The sequence below is a fragment of the Trachinotus anak genome, unplaced genomic scaffold (assembly GCF_046630095.1).
Source record: "Trachinotus anak isolate AG129_WGS33_773 ecotype Australia unplaced genomic scaffold, CSIRO_AGI_Tana_v1 ptg000093l, whole genome shotgun sequence".
Lineage (NCBI taxonomy): Eukaryota > Metazoa > Chordata > Actinopteri > Carangiformes > Carangidae > Trachinotus > Trachinotus anak.
Window position 1 is genome coordinate 1 of NW_027273944.1, and position 26770 is coordinate 26770.

The 26770-nt window shown below is 44.2% G+C and overlaps 1 protein-coding gene across 8 annotated transcripts; it reads right to left on the bottom strand.

Annotated features, from left to right (window-relative positions):
* Nucleotides 1-6236: 6236 nt before the first annotated feature.
* On the bottom strand, nucleotides 6237-26696 carry LOC139617534 (far upstream element-binding protein 3-like). 8 transcript variants are annotated; one of them, XM_071473699.1, is made up of 19 exons: nucleotides 26537-26696; nucleotides 22279-22387; nucleotides 18085-18115; nucleotides 17742-17788; nucleotides 16081-16152; nucleotides 15845-15902; nucleotides 15584-15746; nucleotides 15353-15451; nucleotides 15037-15138; nucleotides 14823-14925; nucleotides 14321-14421; nucleotides 13825-13963; nucleotides 12091-12251; nucleotides 11432-11502; nucleotides 10814-10899; nucleotides 9974-10042; nucleotides 9160-9231; nucleotides 8464-8561; nucleotides 6237-6980 (listed from the first exon to the last, which is right to left on the bottom strand). In XM_071473699.1, exons 1-19 carry the CDS (start codon nucleotides 26627-26629, stop codon nucleotides 6972-6974), a joined length of 1683 nt encoding a protein of 560 aa, XP_071329800.1. In that variant the 5' UTR covers nucleotides 26630-26696; the 3' UTR covers nucleotides 6237-6971. The 8 variants fall into 8 exon arrangements, with proteins under 8 accessions (XP_071329800.1, XP_071329799.1, XP_071329798.1 ...); XM_071473698.1 differs by having other exon boundaries at nucleotides 17742-17791; XM_071473697.1 differs by having other exon boundaries at nucleotides 18085-18118.
* Between the last annotated feature and the right edge of the window lie 74 nt (nucleotides 26697-26770).

The window sequence follows — 26770 nt, forward strand, 5'->3', positions numbered from 1 at the left end:
TCCTCCTCATCATCCTCATCCACCTCCTCTTCCTCTTCATCCTCATCCTCCTCCTCTTCCATCCTCATCCTCCTCATCCTCTTCATCCACCTCCTCCTCTTCATCCCTCTCCTCTTCATCCTTCCTCATCCTCCTCCTCCTCCTCTTCATCCTTCTCATCCTCCTCCTCCTCCTCCTCCTCATCCTCTCATCCTCCTCCTCCTCCTCCTCTCATCCTCATCCTCCTCCTCCTCCTCTTCCTCCTCTTCCTCCTCATCTCTTCCCTCCTCATCCTCCTCTCCTCTTCCTCTCCTCCTCATCCTCTTCCTCCTCCTCCCTCCTCTCCTCCTCCTCCTCCCTCCTCCTCCTCCTCCTCCCTCCTCCTCCGTGCTGGTCTCGCTCCAACCTGAACCACCACCCAGCGTCTCCTGAAAGAACAGCCCTATGGCAGCAGGTGTACCGCACCTTGGTTGTCATGGTTTACAAGAGCAAACATGCAGGACTGTACCAACAGCAGCCTACAGTTCACCAGTCAGAGGGGCCACATCCGTCAGGGGCCATGAAGACCGTGAAGGCTGAACTGAAGTGAGACGGTCTGGTCTACAGAGGACTTTCACTTGGCGGCACCAGCTGTTGCCACCCTCACTGTTGCCTGGCAACATTGACCATTGGTGCCTTGGGTTCTGACAGTTGTACCGTTACAACACAACCATCTGAAGGAGCCAGAACTCAGGACACAGCTACAGTCACGCAGGTTCAGGTGTCCACAAAGTTTTGGCCACATGGTGTGGTCAATAGACAGAGAGAGAGAGAGAGAGAGACAGAGACAGACAGACAGAGAGAGAGAGAGACAGAGAGAGACAGAGAGAGAGAGACAGACAGACAGAGAGAGAGACAGAGAGAGACAGAGAGAGAGAGACAGACAGACAGAGAGAGGAGAGACAGAGAGAGAGAGACAGAGACAGACAGAGAGACAGAGAGAGAGAGAGACAGAGAGAGAAACAGAGAGAGAGAGACAGAAACAGAGAGAGACAGAGACAGAGAGAGAGACAGAGAGAGACACAGAGACAGAGAGAGAGACAGAGAGAGAGAGAGAGAGACAGAGAGAGACACAGAGAGAGACACAGATACAGAGAGAGAGACAGAGAGAGAGAGAGAGACAGAGAGAGAGAGAGAGACAGAAAGAGAGAGAGACAGAGAGAGAGAGAGAGAGAGAGACAGAGACAGAGAGAGAGACAGAGACAGAGAGAGAGAGAGAGACAGAAAGAGAGAGACAGAGAGAGAGAGACAGAGAGAGAGAGACACAGAGACAGAGAGAGAGACAGAGAGAGAGAGAGACAGAGAGAGAGAGACAGAAAGAGAGAGACAGAGAGAGAGAGACAGAGAGAGAGACAGAGACAGAGAGAGAGACAGAGAGAGAGAGAGAGACAGAAAAGAGAGAGAGACAGAGAGAGAGAGACAGAGAGAGAGAGACACAGAGAGAGACAGAGAGAGAGACACAGAGAGAGACAGCGAGAGAGAGAGTTAGTTTATTGCCCCCATTGGTCCTGAGCTTCATGGGAAAACATTTGGACTCGATCCAGATCACCATTACTTTAATCTTTAATCAGGGCTGAGACACACACACAGTTCATCTGTATTTACCGAGCTCTTTCCTGTACTTTATGACCACCGGCACTCTGCTCTACACCACAACACACACACACACACACACACACACACACACAGCCAGTAACAGTGGATTCTTCAGTCTTGTTGTTTCCTGTCTCATTTCTCCATCAGTCATTGTCTCCATCCACCTCTTCCTCTCTGCCAGCCTTTCATCCTAAATTCTGATAGAGTCAAAATAACCTCCCCCCCCCGAAATACCTGACCTCAGACAGCTGAATAATCCAGTGACTCCTCGTGTCCCTGCTGCTGTTTAAAACAGTCAATGAAAATCACAAGGTTATAGACAGGTCAAAGGTCGATTCACATCATCCTGACACATCAACAGTTTTAGTTCCCACAGATCAAAGAGACTGAACCGTCAAATCATCATCATCATCATCATCATCATCACTGGAAAACCTTCAGCTGAGTTCATTCAGTTCTGATGAAGATGAAACTGATAGAAATGATGAAGATGAGGCATTTCCACCTGTCTCCATACTTTATGCTAAGCTAAGCTAACCAGCTGCTGTAGCTTCATATTGACTGCACTGACATGACGAGATCAATCTGAACGAACAGCTCGTCCTCCTCTCATCCATCCATCCATCCTCCGAGCTGCTCCTCTGATCCCCAGAGGTCAGTGTGTGTGTGTGTGTGTGTGTGATTACAGTAATGTCTTAATGACAGATGACATCACACCGTCACTCAGACCATCTGCTCCGCTCTGGGAACATGAATAAATGATACATCCCACTTCTCATGTCAGGACATGAAAAGATGCTCAGACACACTGACCCTGAGGTGGTCTGTGCGCGCACGCGCACACACACACACACACACACACACACACACACACACACAGTTTTTACAGTTTGAAAATCCTCCATGAATCACAGATAAAGACACAATCAGTCCGAAAGAATGAGCCTGTTTATTAGCCCTCATGTTAATCATCATCATCATCCATCTTCCTCTTCCTCGGCCACCGACAGTCTTGTGGCTCGGGTTCATACACAACTATCTGTCAATAGAATCTAATAGAAAAATCTGCAGGTTACAGTTAGGACGTGTGTCCATTAGAAAAACAACAGAAACCATGAAACCAAAAAGCTCCCGTCTCCCCTTCAGGACGAGGGGGCGGGACTAGGAAGATCTAAACTGGAGTGGACTGGTGATGTGGAGTCCGGTCCTTGTTCTGGGACGTTGGGAGGCGACCCCACTGCTGGTTTTGTCCACACCAAGCCCAGAACTGGGTCTGGACGCCAGGCCGCCGTCCACTCCAGTTTTTTTTAATCACTTTTTTTTGGGGGGGGGGGGGGGGAGTTTAACCCCTTCACTACAGCTCTCCTCGCCTCGGCGCCACCACGCTAACAAGAGGCGGGACTGCTCAACACGCCTGCGACGACAACGCTCAGCTCGTGGCGCTTCTGTAATCACATGGTCCGATTACAGACGTGTTGAAAAACATCAAATCCCGCCATCTTTTTAACGTGGCGTCCCGGGACAGAGACAGACAGACAGGGAGGAGAGACAGACAGTTAGCCTAGCAGTCTTGAGAATATAATACACTCAGCTTCTCTGGTTAGACACAACATGTGAATTAAACAATATCATTTTGAACAGGATAACAAAGAACACTTTGACTGGAGAGCACCCGCCAGAGAGTGGAAATTTACACAAACCATATTATTTTATCGACAAACTGAATATTCAGAACTGGATTAACAGATTTAAATAGACCCCTGTACAGGAGAACTCATTATTATCGTCGTCATTGTTATTATTATCGTCATCATCATCATCATCATCACACATACAAGCAGCAGAACCACTGATTCAATATTCAACTCAACAACAGCCAGATCTCCCTCCACGCCAGACAAACCTCTCTGTGGTCCGACACACGCTCAGCTAACACACACACAACAGTCAGCCAACGCACACACACACACACACACAACACTAACAAATGTACAGCCAAGGCTGGAATTACACCTACGAAGACACACAAACACCTGTGTGGATTTATACGAAGAGGCAGACTCACACCAGCAGCGAGCGCTAAACAAGCTAATCAGTAGATCCATGAAAAAACTTCTCTGAAACGACAACATGCATGTTGGAGGAGCACAATCCAGCCTGAACAGACACACTACACACAACTAACACACAATCTTCAGCTAATGGAAAGACACTGGACAGCTAACACACACGGCTAACAAACACACATACAGTTAAGGCTGGAATAATACTTCTACAAATATATATATATAAATGTCTCTGTGAATTTATACAAAAGGGTGTTACAGGTAACTATGGGTGGAGTCTTTGAATAACAACAAGAGTTAAAGAAGCTGATTGGTTGATCCAGAAAGGAAAACAAAAAATACTCTTACATTTGTACAAGTATAAAAAAGCCACGCAAACGACAACTGTGCACGTTTGAGAAGCCTAATCCAGTCTTAACACACACACACACACCATACAGCTAACATACACAATGTTCAGCTAACGCCCACACACAGTGAGACTACACAGTTAAGGCTGGAATAATACTTCTACTAAAATACACTAAAGGTCTGTGAATTAATGTAAAGAGGCCGAGTCACAAATACGCATTCAAAGAACTAATTAGCAGATCCACAATCCTGCTGCGCGGTGGGTTCAAAGAGGGAAAGAAAAATACTTTTATGGGCTGCCACTGTTAATTATTTACTTGATTAATCGAATTTTTGTTTTGGTTTTTTTAAGCGGCAAAAGAAATCGCCTGGATATCTATCCTAATTTCCCGAAGACAACGTCTTCAAAACGCCTCGGGTTTTTTTTGTTTTTTTTTAATGAGTTGTCCAAAACCCAAACAGACTGAGTTCACTGTCGTAAAACACGAAACCTGAAAATATTCACATTAAAGAGGCTGTAACCACAGAATGCTGACGCATTTTCTTTAAGAATTATTCACTGACAAATGGATTATCAAATAGTTGCTAATATTTCCGTTGATCAACTAGTAATTTCAGTTCTATGAAATTTGTATTTTTTTTTATGACGTGAATGTATAAGAAGCATAATCCAGCATAAAAACACACAACACATCTGACACACATTTAGCCAATACACGTTCATACCACACCGCATTTAGCTAACATTTAGCACCATTAAGCTACAAAACACACAGAGTTTTGCTAACCTCGCTACCTCGCTAATGAACATTCACACCATGTCGGCAGAATCAGGGGTGATTTGGAAAATGCTGGTGTTACCCCCATTTGCTAACCATGTAATTAGCTAAATGCATATTAAGCCTAAATTTTTAGAAATTGTAGAAGTTCGCTAGCAAGTAAAATTAGATGCAAAAACTGTGTAGCTTCTATTTAAATAACTGAATGAAATTGAATAGTGTTACATTTAGATATTTATATCAGTGAAGTTTCTTTGGAGCCGTTTGGCGCTGGTTTGCTGGACAGGTCCGTTTTTTTTTTTGGCCAACGTGCATTCACACCATGTCGGCAGAATCAGGGAGAATGTGTGTAGTTACACTGGATAAATGGATGCACATTTTTAATTGTTTTACATTGCTTTGGAAGTTCATTATCAAAATTAGATAAAAGATGTGTTGCGTCTTGTAATTTAGCAGAATGTAGAGCTGCGATGATTAGTTCACTGATTAGTTGATGAACTATTTTGACAATCGATTAATCTTTTTGGTCATGTTTCGAGCAAAAATGCCAAATATTTGCTAGGTCCTCACTATTTTTTCCCCTACATGACAGTAAATTGCTTATATTTGGGTTTTGGACTTTTGCCAAGACAAAACAATATATTTTAAGAAACTACATCAGGAAATTAAAACCAGTCTTTTCCACAATTTTCTGATCAGCAGATTAATTGATAATTAAAATAATTATTAGTTGCACTGGTTCTCTGGTAGTTGACGTAAACGTTGTTCTCACTCAGCTATTCACTGTCTAAAGCAAAGTTAACTTAGCGCAAGTTTAGGTAATAGCTTCCCGCTAACACAAACAGAAACAGTTCAACCTGCAATAATTTGTAACACGCATGTTCAGTAGAAAATACCAACTGTGAAGCTTTAAACTTGCTCACACTGCTGAGCTCACACACTGTTCAGACGTCTGCTCGCTAACAGACACCTGCCAGTTAACTCGAACATTCAGCTAACAAACAATTTAGCCACCACATTTACTCTGCTAACATTTGGCTAACACACAAACACACCGTACAGCTAACGGAAACAGTTCAACCACCACATTCATACACACAGCTGAGGTAACACACACCTTTTTGCTACCAAACATTGTTTAGCTAACTGGCGCATTTAGCTAACACGCGCATTTAGCTAGCACATTGCTAATAGAATCAATAACTTCATTGTTCAGCTCCTAACACGTCTGCTACAAACTAATCAGTAAAGTAGAAATGCAGAACTAAGTTACAACAACAATAATTATGTTTCACTCTGTAAGAAAATAGTATTTTCCCGCTTTTTTGTATGAAAGTTTAGGCGGGAAACGTGGTGTCGGCTGTAGGTTCAGTCCTGAGGAGGACACAAAGTGTTTGACCACAGAGAGATCTGGCTTTAGACAACGCAATATAAATCGTCATTTATTCATCATTACATCATAAAAACTAAAGAATCACTATAGAGATACAGGAATTAGAACTATCATCAAACCAAAAAGAAAACAATAAACGCGTCATTGCACCTCCAAGATGGCGACTAAACAGGTAAAATTAGATCAAGAACAAACAGACCCAGCGAGCACAGATTTAGTACAAAAAACAGTTTTGTCTCTGACGGTAAAACATCACATTTCCATCCGACGCTATTAAAATAGTTCTATGCCAAAATAAAAAAAAAAAAGTAACTGAGAGTCAACACACACAATCTGACGCATGCTTTAAAACATTATCATAAACAAAATAATAATAATAATATCTGATTTTCTTACTCAAGACTGCTAAGCCTTATACCGTTTTCTTATTGGAAAATAAAACTAGACAAAATATAGATTATATTGGATTTTGTTTTGTTCAAAGCCACACTGATACATCTTTAAGTTCAAGTTTGATAAAAAATAAAACAAAAAGAAAAACCAGGTCTACACTGTGGAGAGACCAGAGGCTAGTCCAAAAAAATCTGCCCGACAAAATATCAACTTTGTAAGGTTAAAAAACAGAAAGAAAAGAGTTCGTGATTTTTCAGTTAATCCTTAGTTTTTCTCTACAAAAGGAAGGAGGAAGCGGTGGAGCGTTGCTAGGAAACCCCGATTTCGGTTGCCGTCGACGGCCATCCGAGGCCTTCACTGGCGAGGGAGGAGCCTCTAGTGATCCTAAAGAAAAACAGGAAATTACATCATCAGCCAGAAAGTACAGACAAGAGCTTTGTGTTTGAGCCGTCCACAGGGTTTCTGTGGCTTCACCGAAGGAAACCAGCTCCGGTTATAGAGCCGACACTTCTACTGAATACACGACTTTAATGACATTTGCCACATTGGCCCAAATATAAGATGAGTGGGCTCGACTTATATTGAAGGACCAGACCAGACCAGTGAGAGTCCTCAGACTGGCTTGTGGTAGGCCGGCTCACCCTCTAATCTCAGGGTTGCTGGTTCACATCCCAGCTCCTTCTGGACACATGTCAAAGTGAACCCTTAACGCCGGCCTCACACCAAACAACAGTCATGTCGCTCGGTGTGAGGTGACGTGACACTGTCGACTTCTCCAGAACCAAACAGGAAGCAGCAAACAAAGATGATAATTAGCACGAAGGAGACTGTGAGTCGTTTGGTGTGAGGCATTAAATACACGAGGGAGGCAGGAGACACAAGGAAAAGTGACGGTTTTACTGTCTTTAGTGAGTCTGTCAGTCAGTCGAGACTGACCAGGCTTGTTTGGTCCAGTTTAACCTGCAGCACTTTCTGAAGAGAGAGAAAGAGAGAGAGAGAGAGAGAGAAGAGAGAGAGAGAGAGAGAGAGACAGAGAGAGAAGAGAGAGAGAAGAGAGAGAGAGAGAGAGAGAGGAGAGAGAGACAGAGAGAGAGAGAGAGAGAGAGAGAGAGAGAGAAGAGAGAAGAGAGAGAGACAGAGAGAGAAGAGAGAGAGAGAAGAGAGAGAGAGAGGAGAGAGAGAGAGAGAAGAGAGAGAGAGACAGAGAGAGAGAGAAGAGAGAGAGAGAGAAGAGAGAGAGAGAGAGCGAGAGAAGAGAGAGAGAAGAGAGAGACAGAGAGAGAGAGACAGAGACAGATAGAGAGAGACAGAGAGAGAGAGAGAGAGAGAGAGAGAGAGAGAGAGAGAGAGAGAGAGAGAGAGAGAGAGACAGAAGAGACAGAGAGAGAGAGACAGAGAGACAACCACACTGAGGTGGTTACAGCCTCATGACGACTCCCTGCTGCTTGGATTTATTGGAACTCAGACCTGCACTAAGTGTTTCCTGTCCTCAAAAAGTCCATTTCTCTAAAGCAGAAGCTGGAGAACAGGGGGGTGGGGGTGGGGGTGGGGTTGGGGGGGTGGCCTCCTGCAGCTCAGACCACTTTCAGTGGAGAACAATAAATAACTGATGTCACCATTGACTCCAGGAAAGAAACAACATTAAAGACTGTGACATGACTTCAGACCTTCACATGTCCTGATCCATGACCTCCATGACTCTGCACCTCACCTGCTCCAGGAAGTCCAGGAAGTCCAGGAAGTTCCTGGACCAGCAGAAAACCCTCTTTGAGGGACTTTTTGAAAGAACCAGTGGGAACCAGAACCAGGAACCTGCAGGTAACTGCAGGTAAGCTGGCAGGTTCCTGATGGGGTTCCTGTGTGTTACCTGTATCTGGGCGGGGTTCCACAGGTAGGGCTGCTGTCTGTAGTATTCTGCTAACGCTGCAGTGTAGTCTGGCACCGAACTCTGCTGAGACGACTGACCTACACACAGAGAAACACAACGTCACACCGAGCTCTCCGTCAGTTCCTGGACCAGCGCAGAATCGTACTCTGATGTCAACACTGTCAATCAAATCATGTTTGAATCTTAATGTGAAAAAATCAGACGTATTGAATGTGTTGCTCTATGAGTTTGTACAGTCTGGTCCAGGATAATAATGTGGATCTGAGGATGCGTGGGACTGTTTGGACTTGGTGCAGGTCTTCATCTAGTTCAGAGACCAAGTCCAGTCCAGCACAGATTACAAATACTACATGTTTCTCAGTGAGAATCAGAAATCTAACAATCAGACTAAAGTGGCTCCATAGCTCAATTTTTCACTCTATGTTCAGACTGTACGCAGCTGCAGGTGTTCCAGGTGTTCCAGGTGAGCAGGTGAGGAGGAGCTTTTAATATAGTCTGTGAAAATAGGCTGGAACTGCACGCTAACTTGTGCTGTAGCATGACAACTTGTTGCTAATAATTTGAATATGTGAAGCATTTGTGTGGCTGCTGTCTCGACCAGGTCTGAAAGACTTCCTGTTGACCAAATAAAGGAACTCGTTACAGGACGGACAGAAACACAGTCAGCTGTCGTACTCTGTTTCTTGTAGTAGTCCTCCCAGGCCTTACTGTAGTCTGTCATCAGGCTCTGGGGCTGGTTCTGCTGACCTACAAACACACACACACACACACACACACACACACACACACACACACACACACACACACACAGTAAGTCTGACAGTGAACATCTCCACCGCTCAGAAAACACCAAGTTCAACCGTCATTCATTTTTAGCAGCCAGGTCAGACTAACAGTGTTTAATTATGTTGATTTAATTTTAGAAGCAACACAACTGTGGACAAAGTGAATGACACAACAGGTGCAGGCAGCCTGCACTCAGACAGACACACAACAACACACAATGATCTGATCTCAGGCCTGAATAAATCTCCTGCATCAGAAGAAAACTGAGACAAACTGCATGGAAATAAAACACGACAGCAAACAGCTGTGCAGACGCCTCAGCAGCTGTTTGTCCAATCAAACTGCACAAACCCTCCATGTTCAGATTTCAGCCAATAACATGAGGAGGAGGCTTTCTTCATCTGACCTCCGCAGGTCCTGCTTTAAACTATTTATTTATATCTAATCTATTTATCTAGAACTCGACTGTGAATCAGCCACTGAACAGAGGTGATGACATCACGACTGCTGCTGTCAGGAGGGAGACTGCATCTCACACACACACACACACACACACACACACACACACACACACACACACACACACACACCTTCAACATCTGACCAGTTCATCTGAACCACAAACATCACAGACAACAGACCTGCTCTGACATCACTACACTGATGTTATAACCTGTGTGTGTGTGTGTGTGTGTGGACTTGCCTAGCTTCTTATAGTACTGCTCCCATGCTTTAGAGTAGTCCATCTGTCCTGTCTGAGCCATATTGTGACCTACACACACACACACACACACACACACACACACACACACACACACACACACACACACACACACACACACAAAGAGAGTCTTAAACGCTGGACTCAAAAATAACCGTGTGTGTTTACGTGTGTGAGTGTGTATGTGTGTATGTGCAGTCTACTGTGTGTCTTCAGGTGCTGGGGGTGACAGGTAACTATCAGCTTCACATCCATCACTTCAGTAAAAGCACTGATACCACACTGTCAAAATAAAAGTCCTGCACTGAACATGTTGGGTCAAAGTATTTGAAGTCAAAGTACTGAGCACAGTACAGGTCATCTGTGCTGCAGCTGCACCTGTCGTCACCTGACCTGGTTGTTGCTGCAGGTCACAGAATGTGACGGCTCACAGAACACGCTGTAACACCGGCAGTGAACTGAGGCCGAGCTCTTACTTTAATGAGATGAACGGTGGTGGAGTTTTAAACACTCGTTGTTCCTCCTGTAAATGTGACGTCTCATTGACTTTGAGTTTGTTTATGACATCAGTGTTTTGTCTCAGCTGGTGTCTGTGATGTCAGAGAGGAGACAGAGTCTAACAGAACAGGAAGGAGACTCACTGACCTCAGAGCTTCATGAACCTATTTGGAATTCATGGAACTGACTATCAGAACCTACGTTCCCTGATCCAGACAGAACATCCTGATGTTCTGTTCACAACTGTCAGTGTGAAACATTAGGGTAAAGAATCTTTGTGTGTGTGTGTGTGTGTGTGTGTGTGTGTGTGTGTGTGTGTGTTACCAGGGTCTTGTTGTCCAGGGTTCTGCCAGCTGGTCTGGTAGGTGTTTCCCCAGACACCAGTCAGGAAGGTCTGACCGCTGCCACAGCTACACACACAACACACACATCTCAGTACAACACACTCCAACATAAACACACAGTGGGTTTACATGCACAGCACAGCTATATGAAGGTGTCTGCCCCTGACTTCAGACTGCCGGCATCAAAATCCTGACAGAAGGGGCTATAACCAACCAGTAAGAGCATGACATGAAACAGGAAGTTCTTTTTGGTCACTACATCAGCAGCCTTAAATTGTAACAATTTTGAGTGAAGTCTGGTGATTGTGACTGACACTGAGCTGTATGTAACAAATAACAGTTTAAGGGTAAAATATGCAGAGAATTTAATGAATGAGCCAAATTTCACAGAAATCACCTGACTGTCAGGTTTCATACACTGATGTGGAGGTGGGTGAGGGGCTGTGTTTGAGGACTAAACTGTTTCCAGACACTGAGCAGTGACCACAAACCAACCAATGAGAATACAGATAGTTCAGAATAAATCAGGTGATGAAACCAAGACACGGGACATGAGCCTCTAAGATCACTATATGGTATATTTGTATGTGAGTCTTACTTCTGGTGTGTAGCAGGGCCCTGGGTGAAGGGACTGAAGCCAAAACCTCCATTACTCATTATACCTGAACCCTGCAGGAGAGAGAAGACAGTTTATTTTTTTCTTTGTCTTGTTTCACATTTAGCACATTCCACCTTAAATATACTGAAGGGATCTTTGCATGTGGCAGGGGAAACACTGATATGCACATATACATTTCACATAATTAATATCTACTGAATCTCAGCGTAATGACTGTCAACCAGTTGAGCTTTAATTTTTCCTGGTTGTGTTTTTGTGAATAGATCAGACTTTAATTCCATGATTTTTGAATGGAGTTGGTGACAGAAATCAGCACCGGTCAAATGTACAACCACAGTTAACAGCTGCAGGAATGATTATTCACAGTTTGTTGCGTTTGCAATGTTTTAGATGCAGTCATTTTGTTCTCAGTCCGACATTACAGATGATTTATTACATGCAGAAACTAAACTATCAGAACAAGACTCATCAGTTTCACAGTTCAGGTTCTAGACTCAGCCAGAGTCAGTGATCTGGACTTTCATTTCACAGGTGTGATGAGTTGAGTTCACTTGGGCGGACAGGTGTGGTTACGGTGCATTTAATTCACAAACAGTAAACTGAAGTTAGTGTTATTGAGGTGTGTTTGTTTTACGTACCCCGATCTTGTCGTCTATGAGCTGGCGGGCCAGGTCCATCTGCTGGGCCGTGCCTCGGATGGTGAAGACCCGGGTGTTGGGGTCGGTGGAGGGGGGAGGGTTCCTCTGCAGCTCCACATGAGCTCCAGACTGCTGGTTAATACTCTTAATGGTTTCCCCTCCTGCATGTATACACACACACACACACACACACACACACACACACACACACACACACACACACACACACACACACACACACACACACACACACACACACACACCATCTGATTATTAACTTTATCAACACAGAGGAACAATGATGAAATCATCTGCTCTGACATCAGACCCACAACAGTTTCAACAAGAGTCAGTCGCTGTTTGAACCACTAAGTTTGGGACCCTCCTCCTCTCTCCTCCTCCTCCTCCTCCTCTCCTCCTCTCTCCTCTCCTCTCCTCTCCCTTCCCCCTCCTCCTCCTCCTCCTCCTCTCATCATCTCATCTCATCTCCTCTCCTCTCCTCTCCTCTCCTCTCCTCTCCTCTCCTCTCCCCCTCCCCTTCCTCTCCTCTCCTCTCCTCTCCTCTCCTCTCCTCTCCTCTCCTCTCCCCTCCCCTCCCCTCCCCCTCCTCCTCCTCCTCAGCAGAATATCCTGAGGTCATTAACTCTTTGTTAACCAAATGAAGAGACCGTTAATGGACCTTTTATGAGACGAAGAGCAGCAACAGAGGAAGGCAGGCTATCTGAAGGTTTCAGCCTCTGAATAAACCTCCACACTCTGCACTTCAGTCATTTATTTCATTCAGTGTGAGTTAGCTTAAAGCTAACGTTCATCTGCAAAGTCTGTCAGACAAATTTAAAGCCAATCATTTATTTACTTGTTATTCAACAAATGTAAATTCTGTTTTTATTCAAATCCTTTAAGTTTTATTTTTTAGCAGCAATGTAACACATCAAGTTGTTCCTGTCGTCTATTATCACCTGTTTATCACCTCTCTGTCGTCTGATCTTGTTTCTGTTTAAAGTAAATATTAGGTTTTTTTCTAACTGGATCTGATGCCGTCAAATTAAATCATTTTGTTTAATGACACTTTTGAACAAAAGGCTTTAGTGTGTGTGTGAGAGCAGACGACCACACACACACACAGCTAACGTTAGGACACTGCACTGACTTCCATTCACTGCAGACAGACTGATCCTTACCAGGACCAGAAACGACACTCTGCCTCATTTTGGTCTCTGAGGACGGCGTCTCTCACACACACACATACACACACACACACACACACACACAAACACACACACACACAAAGAGGCCATATGGTGTCTAAACATTGGGTACTTGACATCTTTTTTGCATTGCTGCTTTTATTTTGGAAGCTGCTGCTCGACCCTCTTGACCTCCAACACACAGACACACACAGACACACACACACACTGGTGAGTGGTTGGTGTTTTAAATGGAGTGAATGGGACTGATGCTTTCTGATTCTCAGCCGTTTCCAGGCTGCAGATATCAAGTTGTATTTTTCGACCGTAACAAAATAAATCCTCAGCTCTTCCTTGTGTTTAATGCTCTGAATGAATGAAAACACTGATGATATTTCATAAAGACCTTTATGGTTAATCTGCTGTAATCATTCAAAACAATAATTCAGTTATATTTTGATGTAGTCCAGGGATAAATTGTTGAACAGTGTATTTATTGTCGGTGGGTCGTTTTCCCTTCAGTCTAGAAACAGATTTCTCCTCCTACCTTTGCCGATGACCAGGCCACACTTGTCAGCGGGGATGGTGTAGGTCACTTCCTGTAGAGGACCAGGAGAGCCCATAGTCCAATCACCACGACCTCTGACCCTCCCACTCCGCAGGGCTGAGCCAAATCCATCGCGCTCCTACAAACACAGACGAACGACAGAAGTTCATGGTGAACATCATCAGTGTGTGTGTGTGTGTGTGTGTACTTGCTACATAGTAAGGACCAAAAAAAGTATTTTTGGGAAAATGAGGACATTTTGGCCGGTCCTCACTTTTTGAGACACCTTCAAATCACATGTTGAGGGTTAAGACTTGGTTTCAGAGTTATGGTTAGAATTAGGTTTAGGTTAAGGTTAGGGTCAGGGTTAGGCTCTCAGGTGTGATGGTTAAGGTTAGGGTAAGGGGCTAGGGAATGCATTATGTCAATGAGTGTCCTCACAAAGATAGAAGTACAAGTATGTGTGTGTGTGTGTGTGTGTGTGTGTGTGTGTTACCTGTGCGGTCTGGATGAGCTCATTGATGAGGTGGACAGCGTGCTGGCAGCGGTCTGGCTGTCCTATCACCATGGCAACACGCTCCGGACTGATGCCATCATCTGGATGACAGATGGACCGGTCATTCAAACTGGATTATACTGTAAACTGGATTTAGTATGTGAACAGACTGCTGTAGGAAGGTTTCACACTAGATCACACTAGTGTAAATGTACCAGTGGAATCTAATGGCGTAAAGACTGGATTATTCATGTATACACAGATCATGTTTAATCTGGATTACGATGGTGTAAACAGACCAGGTTTGATGGAGATTACACTGGAGTAGACAGTCTTAAACTGGATCATACTGGTGTAAAAAGACCAATTTAAACTATATAAACAGACCAGTTCTAATTTGGATTATAGATGATGAAAATGGTTGAAATGTAAACTGGATTACACTGAGACCAGTTTAAACTGGTTAAAGATAAATAAATGGATTACTCTGGTGTGAACAGACCTGCTTTAAACTGGATTCGGACCCCAGCATCATTCTGGATCTTCTTAATCATTTCTCCATTTCTGCCGATCACAATCCCAACAGCAAACCTGGGAACAGGGACCTGGAAACCACAGAGGAAGTTTTAGTGTGTGTGTGTGTGTATGTGTGTGTGTGTGTGTGTGTGTGTGTGTGTGTGTGTGTGTGTGTGTGTGTGTGTGTGTGTGTTTCGTACATCCAGGCTGGTTCCTCCCAGTCGGGCGCTGAAGTCGTTGCGTCCAGACCTGAAATCTCCGTCCTTCTCCCTGATCACCTCCAGCACCAGCTCCCTCGCTGCCTGGAGGAGCAGAGGGAGCAGAGTCACGTCAGATGTGTTGTGTATTTGATCGTGTGTCTGTGTGCACTCGGTCTCCATCTCTGTCAGGAGTTGTTAGTTAATGTGGATTAATCCACCGCTGAAAATAGTCCCCAACAGATGCACTGTTTGCTCTTGTTTGTTTGATTCAGTTTGATCAGGTTCAACAGGTTCAGTCAGTGAGTGTAGAACGTACCTGCACTTTGTACGGGTCTCCAGAGATACGAAGAGGTTTGTCGGCTCCTGTCGGCATCGGACCGTCCTGGATCATCATCATCTTTACTCCTGCTCGCTCCTGACACACACACACACACACACGCACACACACACACACACACACACACACACACACACACACACACATCAGAGAAACCTGAACAGATTCTTCAGCAGGCGTCACACCGCTGCCTCCTGACAGACAACGTACCTGCAGCTGCTTGATGGTGTCTCCTCCTCGGCCAATCACCAGCCCCACCTTACTGGCCGGAATCAGCATCTCCTGCACCGAGGCCCCACCCTCCCCATCGCCATGGAAACCAGGACCGTTTCTACAGCGGTCCACAATCTGGACCAGCAGTCGCTTCGCCTGCCTGTAAACACAAACAGGTAAAAACACACACACACACACACTGACACACACACACACACAGGTGCAGGTGGGGGGGTGAAGTGTTGTTTAGAAACCTACTCGATGCTTTCCGGAGTTCCCGTCAGAGAACACGGCCGCTCCATCAGACCTCCGCTGTCTGCACACACACATTCACACAGACACGAAGCCGGTTTACGAATCAAATGGGGGTCACAGCAAATACTGATCTGATTGTCTAAACGTTCTAAAATCAACGTTCCTAAAGTTCCACACTCAGTGGAACCAGAGGAGTTAAATTATACAGGGATGAACGAGAGGTCCAAAGACAGGCTCACCAGCAGCGATCTGGATCTTGCAGCCGGACTCCAACTGGATCCTGGTGATCTGTTCTCCTCCTCTACCAATAACTGAAGGAGGAGAAGGAAGAGGGTGGAGTCATTTACAAAGAACTTCATCAGAATCACAACCACTTGATCAGGGCGTCAAGGTCGTCTCTGACTCAAGTGGATGAGCTGAAGATGACCTGGACCCTCCGTCTGTTCTAGGTCGGGGGGAACATTTCATTTCAGGTGAGAACGTTCTACCTCAGATTAAAGGTTCTACAATGGAAGGATCCAGGTCATGAGAGAGGTTATAACAAAGGTCGAGGAGAGAGTTACAAGTTTCTACATCAGCTTAAAGAAGCTATTTTAAGTTTCCCTATTACTACATAGCTAACGTTAGCATTAACAGCTGTTTACCACCAGTCTCACCGAGAGCTTCAGCCATCGTTCTATTTAATACAGGAGGTTGTAACACGTCCTCTGAGTGGCTGCAGTGACGCATAAGCAGCTGCTAATGCTAACACTGGATATGTAGCAGTAACAAAACTTATAAAAAGCTCCTTTAAAATGTGAAGAGTCAGATGGAAGGTTCCAGATCAGGTGAAACAGTTGTGCCTCAGGTTAAAGGTTGAAGATTAGGTGCAGATGGTTCAACGTGATCTTAAAATGTTCTGATCTGTGAAAGGTTCTGGATGAGGTGCAAATACTATGGATCTTGGCAAAAAAACTTTCTTGTGTAAGTTAAAGGATTTTTGTTGAGTAACAGGTGAAATGGATGTTGGTTATTTTTTGGAATTTCTGCCAGAAAAAAATTCCCACATTCAATCAGCCAAAATGAACCAGTTTGGATCAGTGGATAAGAGACACAGTGAGTCTCCTGGTCCCTGTCACCAGGACAGAGACAAATGGAAATTTTTACTTTCACCCAAAAAAACACTTAAAACAAAGTCAGTTGATCCTGATCCTGATCCTGTTCTAAAAATTCTGACCCGCAACTCAAATCTAATGCAAAAGAAACGAAGCACAACAACGCTACGCATTTTATTCTATATATTTATTACTAACAGCTCTCTGAACACAAAACACTCATCAGATATTTTACTTTGGCCTGAAATTGAGTTTTTTTATATATAAAAATAAAATCGACCACGGAACCAAAATCGCTTCCAAACTCTGTTCCTGAGGGTTGATCAACAAGCAGCGCTAACACCTGTGTTACACATGCTCATAAATCAACAGTGGTTAGAGCTACAGGGTCATGTGACCTCTCATTGCAAATTTAATTTCAACCTCTGTCGTCTGTGTGAACATCTATTCTTGCTTCAGTAGTCGCGTTGCTAGCTCTGTGATTTCTTTGGCTAGAAAGACGAGGCAGTGTAAAACCAACATGCTGTGGTCTGACGGGCTCCTTCATATTTTAAGACTCTTAAATTCAAACGTGTCTGAAGCGCCAACTGCTGACCTCCTGAAACTGGCGTGGGTCAGTACCGGCGCCGCTTCACTGAAAAGGTTCAAGGTTTTAGGTCAGATGGTTGATTTAATGCAGCAGCTTAAATAAACGTTGCAGGGATGAAGATCATTGTTCTGGTCCAGACTTGTTCTCATCATCAAAAACTAAAACCATCAAACACGTGAGCAGCAGGACTGACTGAGAGGTCAGAGGTCATACTTACTGAAGCCCACCATCCTGTCAGGGACCTTGTAATCCTCTGTGGTTACTCTGCTGCAACACAAACACAAAGACACACACTTTAATATCTAGGTCACACAGAAAACCCACAACCACAAAGAGATAGTGTGTGTGTGTGTGTGTGTGTGTGTGTGTGTGTGTGTGTGTGTGTGTGTGTGTGTGTGTCAATAAGTGATTATGTTGATGTGGACTGTAGGAGGACAGATCTATAACACTTATCTACTGTTACACCCCGACACACATGCTGATGTCTATTTGCAAACAAGAGTATGATGCTGAATGTCATTATCTGTGTGTGTTTGATCAATATGAACTGCTGGCCGTACCTTTGATGCCCCATGGCTGCTAGCTGGTTACCTACTGAGAGACAGAGACACAGTTAGACTGGTGCTGCAGCGCTGGAGCCACTGACCAAAGCTAACACACTGTAAGTCACTGCAGCTTCACACACACAAGAGAAAGCAGGACGTGCTTCTGTTTGCAGCTGGATCCAGCAACATAAAGACTGGGTCTATTCCTTGGGTTGTTGCAGGCACACCAAACTGCCCAAGATGTTTGATGCACTCAGTAACATCTGTATGGGTTCATTTAAACTCTCAGACATCGTGGACAAAGCCAGTTTAGGATTCAAAAATCAACTGGAGATGAGAAAAAGGAATAACAACAGAGAGCTGTGGCTTTCACCTCTGCTGTGACATCCAGGAGACCAGACAGGACATGATGGACATGTGAAAGAGGTCAAGACTGGTGGGACAGACTCATCTGGGGCTTCACTGACAAACGAGGGCTAGTTAATCTTTGCATGCTGACCTTGAAATTTGACCATCAAAATGAAATCAGTTCACCCTTGAGCCCCGGTGGACATCTGTGCCAAATGTGAAGGGATTCCCTTGAAGAGTTCCCAAGATGTCCTGAGGCCAAATCCGTGTTTTGTGTGGACATTTTTTGTGTGGAAATTTTGATTCATCAGACCACAGGACAGTTTTCCATTTCACCTCAGATCATCTTAAATGTGCTCAGGCCCAGATAAGTCAGAGACATTTCTGGATCATGTTTAGATTTGGTTTGCATGGTAGAGTTTCAACCTGCATTTGTGGATGAAGCAACAAACTGTGTTCACAGACAGTGGTTTTCAGAAGTGTTCCTGAGCCCATGCAGGGATTTCCACTATAGAATCATGTCTGTTTTTAATGCAGAGCTGCCTGAGGACCTGAAGATCACAACCATCCAGTCCTGGTTTTCAGCCTTGTCCCTTTGCTCAGAGATTTCTCTGGATTCTCTAACCCTTTTAATGATACTATGAACCGTAGATTCTGAAATTCCCAAAGGAGGAACATTATTCTTAAACTGTTGCACTGTTTGCCCACAGTCTTTCACAGAGTGGTGAACCTTCTTCATCTTCACTGCACAGAGACTCTGCTGCTCTGGAGCCTCTTTATACCCGATCATCTACTGACCTGTTGCCAATTAACCTGATTAGTAGTGAGATATTCAACCAGGTGTTTTTTTAGCATTACACAGCTTTGTTGCCCCTTTATGAAACGTGTTGCTGTATCAAATTCAAATTGAGCTGATATGTTTTATAAAACAATATAATTTCAGCATTTCAACATTTGCTGTTGTCTTTGTTCTATTTCCTATTAAATATGTGTTTACATGATCTGCAAATCATCACATTCTGTTTTTATTTACATTTTACAGTCTCCCAACTTCCTTGGAAACAGGGTTGTAAGTTAGGAAAGTGACAGTAAGAAGAAATAGGTGATAAAAACACATGAGAGAAGTAAAAGTGATTGCACTTAATGAAGACGTGGTTCTATTCACCAAGACAGACACTCTCTTTGAAAATGTACATGAATAGGTTTTCTTCATTACACTGTGGCAGCTGCATAAGTGCATCAAGAATGCGTCTTTCATGAAATCACATTAAAGTTATGAAAAGTGTTGCTTTTTAAATGCAGTTGTTTTTCCTTCTGAACTGGCTGAAAGCTTCTAATCAGCTTCAATGGTTCAGTCTTTAATTATTAAAATCAAAAGGATGGCGTGTATCAAAACAACTTGGGGAAGGTGGCGGTGATGGGGGAGGTAATCTATGAGATAAGTCGATCTAAATTAGTCAACACAAAAGTGACGACAGTCGGGAGATTCGTCATTCAGTTCAGGGTCGGTGCTTCCAGGGAACTTTGTGCACTGGTATTGTTCAAATGTTCTGTATTTACAGAATAATCTATTAAACCCGTGTTATTTAAAGCAGCTGTGTACGGGTTCGTCTCACTCTACATGTTGGCAATAAGTCAGGTTCATACAGTCATTACCAAGCATTCAGTTTTCTCTTCTCAGAACAAAGCAGAGAGATGTTGGGAAGCTGTGAGGCTGCGTTCCCTGCAGTGAAACAACTCATGTTTACAGTCGGTTCAACACCTTTAGATTGAGCCCAGACTGAATGTGGAGGTTTCTACACATTTGGATTGAAGCAGTTTTTCACTTTAGTTCGAGCTTTCAGTCTCAGAGACCTTGAGACTCGCTCTGACTGTGCAACAGATTCAAAGTTTTACACAACATTGGTCCACATCTAGTTTCTTCCACTTTAAACACCTTCAACAACTACGCATCTTGTGTGTGCTTTTCTAAGGTAAGTAAAGTCTTAGTGTTATAAAATCTGGTTCTTGTGTCCTCACTATCATCTGAGTCTAATATCAGCATCCTTGTTCCATTTTGTGGTTCTAGGGAAAAATGTGCAGCCGAATAAAGGTTTTTAACGTCTCCTTTTCCACTAATGAGTCCCGGTCAGTTCGAAACACCCCAGGTCAGGATAAAGGTTCTTGATCCCGTGGGAGGTTCAAGGTTAGGTTAAACATTCTAGCTACAAAGGGAATAAAACAATTGTAAAATATGAGAGAATTAATTAAAAGCAAAGTTAAATAAATAAATTTTCAGCTGTGGTTTTAAAATGTTCACAAACGTCTCTTATAGCTCTTGGCAGGGTTTTCCCTAATTTTGGAGTGTGTTTAAAAATGCTGCCATTTTTCTTGTGTGTAAAATTGTGTGTATTTAAAAGTCTGGCAGTGGAAGACCGAAGAGCTCTGAAGGATGATAAAACCACAGAGTCTGAAACATGAGCTGGGCCCAAATCATTAAGAGCTTTAAAAACAAGTAAAATAACTTTAAAATCTATTAAGTCAACCAGAAGTATTTCGGTTCTATCTTCATTTAGTTTCAACAAGTTGTTGGTCATCCAGTTTTTTACTGCTGCCATACCAGTGGTCAGGGTAGAGAGGGCATTATTATCACCAGGTTCCAGTGAGACACACAGCTGTGTGTCATCAGCGTAACTGTCACCTACAGGGAGCACGTACAGAGAGAAAAGAAGTGGACCAAGACAACTTCCCTGAGCAACACCGAGAGGCAAATCATGTTTTCTTGACACATGATCCCTGATCACGACAAAGAACTTCCTCCCTGAGATATATGATCAGAACCAGTTTAAAAGGGTCCCAGAGCCCAACCCTGTTCTCAAGACAGTCTGAAAGAATTTCATGGTCTACTGAGTCAGATGGAGCACTTATATTTTAAAGAATCAGGACAGAGACCTTATTAGCATCAGTGTTAATTCTGTGATCACTGAAAATTTTAACAAAGTCCGTCTCTGTTCTGTGGTTTGACCTGAAACCTGATTCAAACATTTCACAAATGTTTTTTTCAGTCAACTTATTAACTTAGTTAACTTGGTTAAAAAAAGGTCTACTTCACTATCAAGGTTTGGCTTTTTCAGCAGTTTTACAGCTGCTGTTGTGAAAGTGTCAGGAGAAAAATCCAGTTTCAAGGGATGTATCAATAAAATCCCTGACAGAGTTAAAAACATGACTAAAAAACGTATATAGGGAACAGGGTCGAGACAGCAGGTGGAGGATTTGCTCTCTGATGGTCTCACAGAGATCCAGGTACGAAATCACAGTTCCCCAGGAGAGACGGGTGTTTTAATTGTGCTGTGGCTACAGATGAGTTCACATGCAGGCGTTTGCTTGGCTTGCTTCACGGAGTACTTAAAGTCAGTACACCCGATGACTAAACTCCTTTATCCAGTTAAAAGACACAGTTATAAACAAACCGGGTGTTAAAGCAAATGAGTTTTGAGAGCGTATCTGGCAGAATCACAACAGCAACACGTGAACAGTGGTGATCAGATTCAAAAGCTTCAAGATCAATTGGCAGGTTGCAGATCAATTGGAAGAGTTTGGGCCATTTCTGGAGGTTCTATGTCAGGTGGAGGGTTTTAGCTCAAGTGAAAGGGATCTAGAAGGTTCTAACCCAGGTTGAAGTTTATAAGTCAGATGAGAAGGTTCTAGCTAAAGTAAAACGTTCTGACTCAAGAGAATGAAAGGTTTCCAGACCAGTGGTTCCTCACTGGGTGAAGAGGTTCTAGTTCTGGTGAAATATCGTAGCTCAAGTAAAAATATTGAAGTTAAAGTAAAAATGTTCTGGTTGGATTTTTGTGATCCTCCCCCTCATCTGCTCCTCACCTCCATCCTCTCCTGGTCGCTTCTGGCCGGGGTAGTACAGTGAAGGCTCAACACTTCCTGAGGAGCTGTTGAGGTGGGACATGGCTTCTCCACCCATCTTACCCACCATCTGAAACACAGATACAAAGGAACAGCTGTTAGCACTTCAATGATGAGCATCGATGATGAGATCCCAAAAGCTGAAACTAACAAGCTTAAGGTCAAGCGCCAACAAGTCCTGAACCCCAAGTGTCTGTAGCCAAGTCAAGAGCAACAAGTCCAAAGTCAAGTCCTAGATAGAGATCAATAACTCCCAAGTTGAGACTATGAAATCAAGATCAAGTTCCTAGTCCCAGGTCAGGTTCTAAGTCAGGACCAACAAGCTCAAAGTCAAATCTCACAGAGACCAGCTAGTCTGAAATCAAGCAGCAAGTCAAGAGCAACAAGTCCCAACTGATGTTCAAAGCTGATACTAGCAAGTCTTAGTCCCCAGGTGAAACCAGCAAGACTAAAGTCACCAATTCACCAATGACACCAATTCAGCCCAAATTCAAGTAACACATGGGACCAAGTCCCAAGTCACGTCCCAAGTCAAGGCCATCAACTCTAGAGTCAAGTCCCACATAAAGACTAATCAGAAACAAGTCCCGAGTCAAGCCTACCAGAACAACATTAACAACAAAGAGAGCAACAGTTCATTATCACACAAATAATTAGCACCTTTTAAAATAGGTGTTTAGACCGAGTCATGTGACTGGAGTGTTTCTAAATGAGACACTTATTCATCACTTATTCAAACTGAATTTACTATGAAAACAAAAGTGAAAGATGAGTTTTCTCATGTGTGAGCTGAAGTAAACAACAGAACCTAACAGGAGGATGTTCAGAGAGCATGATGACCTGTCAGAATGACACAAAGGACGGTTACTGTCACAGGTAAATTTCAGTTTATGTTGTTGATGATCCAGCAGAGCTCAGTTCAGGCTGTTTGCTTCCTCCCTCCTTGTTCTTTCACAGGAACCTTCCTAATAAGGTTCCTTCTTTGGCTGCAGACCGACTGAGCTCTGCTCAGTCATGTTGGAGCAGGCAGCTGCTGCAGATGTGTTCGTCCTGACACATACATTTCACAGATGCTACGAAGGATATGATCAATAAATACAAACAAATGTTCAGTGTTTCATTTGTGTTCAGCAAGATTGATAAAACCTGTATTATGGTATCAGTAATGTTAGGCTGTAATAGCAAATTATTTTCATTATTATGTTCTCAATTAGTCGATGAATCGTTTGGTTTATATGGTAAAATGCCTGTTAGAATTTTATTATAATTTTCCAGAGCCCAAGCTGAGCTCATTCATTGGTTATATGATATAAATAAAATACAATCCTCCCACTGGAGGAGAGAACTAGGGGATTGGCACTTTTTTCTAGAAAAAACTAATGATTAATTAACTGATGATTAATCAATTGTCAAAATTGTTGGCAATGTTCTATTGATTTCCACTAATCAGCGATCAACAAACCATTTCAGGCCTTGTTAAGTGTGACTTCATATACACAGCTGTACGACAGGATGTCAGGGCATCATTCATCTGACCTGACACAGAGTCAGTTCTCAGGCCGTCTGTTGGTTCCTACCGTCAGAGGAACGTGGACAGTGTTTGTCACAGTTGTTCAGATTTTCCTCGTCTGTTTATTGACTGCAGAGTCAACAGCACTACAGCTCATTCATAGCTATTAGCTTTTATCTGCAAGCTGACCTCACCTTGAATGGAGAGCACACTGCAAAACACTGCCAACACACACACACACACACACACACACACACACACACACACACACACACACACACACACACACACACACAACCTTGAATGTCTTCATGATAAAGAGAAGCAGAGAAAGGAGCAGCAGTAAACCAGTGGAGATACCTGCTGCCCTCAACACACACACCAAACATCCACAAACACACACACACACAAACATCCAGTCTAAAGGTGGATGTCCATGTGTTTGTGATTATAAAGCAGGTCTAGGTTCTATATTAATACTGTGAAAGTATCAAAGCCTCAGTCCACAGAGAAATGCACACAGCCTGTATTCAGACACTGAGCCTTAAAACCAGCCGTCAGGACTTCTGGAACTTTGTGATGTCACAACAAAGCAGTCACGACCCAACATCCCATCATGCACTGGGGCAGGTATAAAATGCTGATCAGGCCCAGTTGATCCTGATTCTGTATCAACAGGAAAAGATCTGAGTGATTTTGAAGGAGGGGTCATTGTTGGAGCTTCAGTCACAGAGATGCTCAACTGACCAGTGTTTCCATAGCGACAGAAACTAAAGTGACATCTGCATTAAGACGTATGGGACAGACGTCGGTGAACAGGGTCGGACATCAGAGAGACATGACGAGCAGCTCTTCCTCAGGATGTGATCAGACCCTGAACTGGGACACAGCTTCTTCTTACAGAGATGGATCCACATCTGAGAGTCCAGGTTCAGGAACCAGACGAACGGGTCTACACCAAGAGAACCGCCCAGGTCTGAAGCCTGGACCCCTACACTGAGGGGATCTGGTGCCATGGTTTGGGTCCACTTGTTCCCTTAGAGGGAGGGGTCACTGCAGAGCAACACAAGGAGGGTCGGTGTGATGGGAGGGGTCTCTTCAGGAGGACAGTGCCTCTGTCCATGGGTCACAGGGGTCACTGATGGACTGATGAAGATGATGTGAATCATGTGCTGTGACCTTCACAGTCACCTGATCTCAGTCCTTGGGAACTATGGGAGACCCTAACCCTAACCTAACCCTAACAGAGAACTGAGGGGCCCCAATCATTAGGTTCTTTATGTCCCCAGAAACCAACCAGGAAGTGAAATGATTAGTTGATCAACTGATAAGCTGATTGGCAGAAAATTAATGGCAACAATTTTGATAAATTGATAAAAATTAATTTGTCTTTGATGAAGCAAAAAACAATAATTATCTGGAACCAGCTTCTCAGACGCGAATATTAGTTTTTCTCTGACACTGAACTCAACATGTTTGAACCTTGAATTTTTCACTATAATCTGACATTTTATTCACTGAACAATCATTCGATTATTAAAGAAAATAACTGTCAGATGTTGTTAAGATGAAAGTAATTGTTGGTTGCAGCCTCACAGTTCTGCTGTGACCTTAGCCAAGGTTTATCTGTTCACAACTCAACACAGAACAAATTCAAGCAAAGTTGTGATAAGATACAACTTTACAATAAACAACCACAATATAAACTAAAACAGTTCAGGTCTTAAAATCAGTCCCTCTACAAGACCAGGACCACAGGAGCCACAGTGGAGCAAATATCTAACAAACATGCGATCAGATCTAATTATTCAGACGGAGCCTGTGCAGAGTGAACCTGGGGCAGCTGCACACGGAGCCCGGTTGTTGATCCAGTCTTGTTTGCATGAAACAAACTTCAGCACAGAGATGAATCCAGTTTATCAGCGAGTGTGTGCAGAGGAACAAGCTGCTGGTTCCCACACAAACACAGAGAGGTGGTTCAACGTCCTGACCGTGTCTCTGTGCCTGTCTCTGTGCCTGTCTCTGTGCCTGTCTCCCTGCCTGTCTGTCTCCCTGCCAGTCTGTCTCTCTATAGGAAGCAGACACACCTCCCCTCGCTGTATATGGTTCTGAGACTGTTGCATAACGCCAGCCTACTTTCTAACCAACTTACAGTAAACAGCAGCCTATAAGGGGAGGGGAGGGGTGGGGGTGGTGGGGGTCCAACTCTCATATTAACTGGTGCAAAGCGTATGAGACTTAAACACAGTCTGAACACGCTCTTTGGTGCAGCCCCGGCCCGCTGAGGCCAGTTTGCGGGTGACTGGAGTGCTCCCCGTCCCCGCCGTGTTTCTGTCCCGCAGCCCAACAGGTTGTCTGCCGCCTCAGTGACACGTGTGGCCAAACTTCTGTCCTGCTCCCACCCTCCACCCCCCCACCCCGGTCCCACTGCGCTCCCTCCGGCTGACAGCTCCACAAAGTGCCCCTAAACTCACTCCCGACCCGTGTCAGCCCGGACAAAGTGTGCAAAACCGGCCACAAGTCCAACTCCGAGCAGCTTTCCGAGCTAGTTAGCATGCTAGAGTGTTTGTGAGTGTGTGTTGACGGAGCATAAGTTCGGAGCAGCAGCAGCACAACACGGGAGAAATCGAATAAAAGTGCTTTGGCTCGATCTAAACGGCCCGGTTCGTCCCGGAACGGGTGTGTGCTGAGCCGCAGTTGAGTTGTTACCTGCCGGGCCCTCTGTAAAACATCGGCCAGGCCGTCTGACTTCAGCCCCGGCTGGTTCATCGAGGCCTGTCCCTGCACCAGCTCCGCCATCATAGCGCCACTAGCTAGCCGTTAGCCGTTAGCCGTTAGCCGGATTAGCTCGGGCTGCTAGCTGAGCTGAAGCTGCCGTCAGAGAACGCGTAGAAGAAAGAGGTCTCACTCCGCGGGCTTTTTCAGGAACCACAAGGAAGTAGA

What these genes read in the sequence shown, in the direction of transcription:
- LOC139617534 (XM_071473696.1), bottom strand. Translation starts at nt 26,629, where the DNA reads ATGATGGCGGAGCTGGTGCAGGGACAGGCCTCGATGAACCAGCCGGGG. An exon ending in GGAACTCCGGAAAGCATCGA is followed by an intron (nt 15,747 to 15,844) that starts GTAGGTTTCTAA and finishes TTGTGTTTACAG; the next exon opens with GCAGGCGAAGCGACTGCTGG. An exon ending in CCCTGGACAACAAGACCCTG is followed by an intron (nt 10,043 to 10,813) that starts GTAACACACACA and finishes GTGTGTGTGTAG; the next exon opens with GTCACAATATGGCTCAGACA.